The sequence below is a fragment of the Anarrhichthys ocellatus genome, unplaced genomic scaffold (assembly GCF_004355925.1).
Source record: "Anarrhichthys ocellatus isolate YVR2014 unplaced genomic scaffold, GSC_Weel_1.0 scaffold17, whole genome shotgun sequence".
In the NCBI taxonomy this organism is placed as follows: Eukaryota; Metazoa; Chordata; class Actinopteri; order Perciformes; family Anarhichadidae; genus Anarrhichthys; species Anarrhichthys ocellatus.
Genome location: NW_022280047.1, coordinates 3,813,441 through 3,816,486, shown reverse-complemented (window position 1 = coordinate 3,816,486; position 3,046 = coordinate 3,813,441). Strand labels below are relative to the sequence as shown.

The following is a 3,046-nucleotide window of genomic DNA, read 5'->3' as shown; positions in this document are numbered from 1 at the left end:
TGACTTTTTTCAACATGCTATACTATGACTTTTTTCAACATGCTATACTATGACTTTGTGCTGCATACTATACTATAACTTTTTTCAACATACTATACTTTGACTTTTTTCGACATATATTACTTTTTTGATTACTTATTTTCGACATGCTATACTTTGACTTTTGTCAATATGCTGTAGTAAGACATTTCTTCCGACATATTATATTAGACATTTTAATTACTTTTTTCGAAATACTGTGCCTATACTGTGCCTTTTTCCCCACATGATATACAAATACTTTTTTCAACATGCTATACTATTACATTTTATTACTTTTTTAACATTCTATACTATAACTTTTTATTACTTTTTTCAACATGCTATACTGTTGACCTTTTTCACCATACTATATATACTATGACCTTTGTAGAGCTTTTTAATGACACAGTATACTGACCAAGAAAGGCAAAAACCTTAAGCCAAAAGGCATCAACCTCTATTTGATTCCTCAATTTGTTGATTACAGTAAGCATTATACTGAATGATGACAATTAGTAATAATTGGACTGACTGAGTTTTGATTGCATATGGGAGCAGTTGTCCAGTTCTGCCTCTTAGCTAACATTACACTGTAATCTGTGCTGTAATCTGCTCATCTATTTCCAGCAATATCTTACCTGTGTCTGTGTATTGGTTTCCAAAGGCATTTCTACCAACATTTTCCCTCATGGATGGGCCATTTTGATAAATGACTGGGTTAGACTAACAACATGTTTGCTCTTTATTCAGTCTGCATAACACATGATGTTTGTGTGTCGAATGCTTCAGTGTATGACATAGAATACTGACGGGAACAACAGTAACTTAAGCAGGGGAAAGCAGTAACTTCATGCCTGGATAAACAAAGCTTTCCAAGCACTCGAACCTTAAATGAAGGCAGTTAAGGCAAAAACAACCCACTATTTCCGCAAATAATAAGACAGGAGGCACAACACATTTGTTCACATGATATAGCAGGTCTTTATTGTTCCAAAAATGTCAAAAAGTCCCCTTTGACCAAAATTAAGTCAAAGGTGCTAAATGCTAAATTCAGTGCATATCTATTGCCTCCTTGTGGATAGCTAACAATGCTAACAACGATAACAGTGCAAATAATGGAAACAGTACTGAGAGAGCCGACAGTGTTAACGTGGGGGGGGGGGGGGGGCGGACCTCAAGTTCTGAAAAGTTAAACCAATGAGGAATTGCCGTACACTTGCACTCTTCCTAATGGCCAGCAGGGGAAGATTCCACTGGTTGCAAAATGTCTGATTGTATAGAAGACTATGAGAACACGACTCTCTCACTGGATTTATTACCTCAGTAAACATCGTAAACAGGAGTTTATGGTCTCAATCGCTAGTTTCAAGTTTTCTTCGATACTTTATAATGTTCATTTAGTAAATTATGTTCCATTTAGAGTAAAATAGACAATAAAGCAGGCTATGCTTTAGAGCATGTCTACCTTGTGATTCATTTTGGAAATTGTTTGACCTTTTTGGCCAAATTTTTTTTTAACAACACGGTAATACTATATACTACAAATTACTTTTTTGTGACATACTACATTACTTTTTACTACATACTATATTATTACTTCTTTGATATTTCTTTGCCATATTATTCTATGACCGTTTACGATATATACTGCTATAATTTTCATTCCTTTTAATGACCTTTTATGACTAACATTTTTATGGATTTTTAGTTTTACTTTAGGCAATATACTATACTGTGATTTTTATGAAATCTAGTCAAATAAAGGGAGATCATTTTTGGAATTTTGCCTTTGAAATTGTCACTTATTAGAGAGGTGTCATAATACAGGAAATTAAATAAAATGATACAGCCAGATTGTGTAAACGCTAAATATGACTTTACATGTTGTGAAGAAGGATGGCTGTGTTTGTGTGTGAGAAAAAATGACTCCAACATTTAGCCCACTTTTTACTTTTAAAGGTGGAAATCAAATCTGCTCACACATTACAAGTACATCATGGACCACATTGAAAACACGATATCAATCATCCTGCATGATGCCAAAAATGTAAACATTTTCATTCGACAGCACAAGAAAAGTAAACATAAAGTATGTGTTTGTTTATATTTCTGTACAGCTCATGCAGTAGTCATGAAGTATGTTCTGTAGAGACATAAGCCAGGTAATCCCAAATGTCTGGGTCCAGTGGTCATTTTAAATGTCTGCACTTAAAATTATGGATAAAACAAAAAAGGAGTCATTCTCCATCTGTATAAATAATGAAGCAATAGAAAATGTACAAAGACATATTATTACGTAGTTACATTGTATCATATACTCAGTACTGACAGAATGTTTTTTCTTATAAACATTACACAATCTAACAAATAGTATTTACACAAAGATAACTTGTGTCCTCCAAACACAAATGTCTTTTAGTCAGCATCTGTAACGTGAAGGATGTATATTGTGAGACAATTATGAGAGTGGGAGGACTCTGACACATTGTACGAGCCGCTGCTTCTTTGCAGTGTGATCTGTCACTGTTCAAGTGTCCTTGTGGGCCTTGTAGATGTGTCATGTGTGTGTGTTTGCGTATAATTGTAGCCTCTCCACATAATCTGTCCTCGCTGTGCTGTTTTGACACACTCCTGTCATTGCACCACAGCATGTCTCCACAAGAGCGTGGCTATTTGACATTCTGCAAAGGTGTCTTGAAAAAATCAACCCTGAGCTGGTGTGGTTCTATGCATTAGTGTGTGCGTGTGTGTGAGTGTATACACTCTCACCTATTTCAGAGTGTGAGTGCTTAGTTATCAGCACAGTTGGATGCTGCATGCATACGTGTTACTGTGTTTTGAAGTGCCTGGATCCTGAGATGAACTCTTTTAGTGTCGCTTGATAAGCAGTTCTCTTCGTTTAGTCGGAGCTCCAGCGAGCTGAGAACACACTCTGCTTCATCAACCAGACCAGAACGATCCACCACCTGGACTCACACACACACACACACACACACACACACACACACACACACACACACACACA

General features: G+C 36.0%; 1 protein-coding gene across 2 annotated transcripts in view; it reads right to left on the bottom strand.

The window, feature by feature from the left end:
• Positions 1–1,393: 1,393 nt before the first annotated feature.
• The window catches only part of fancc (FA complementation group C), a 25,732-nt gene continuing 24,079 nt past the window's right edge, over positions 1,394–3,046 (bottom strand). For both annotated transcript variants that reach the window (XM_031856616.1, XM_031856617.1), the window contains exon 15: positions 1,394–2,987. In XM_031856616.1, coding sequence (XP_031712476.1) covers positions 2,811–2,987 — 177 coding nt within the window. In that variant the 3' untranslated portion in view covers positions 1,394–2,810. The remainder of the gene's footprint in view (positions 2,988–3,046) is intronic.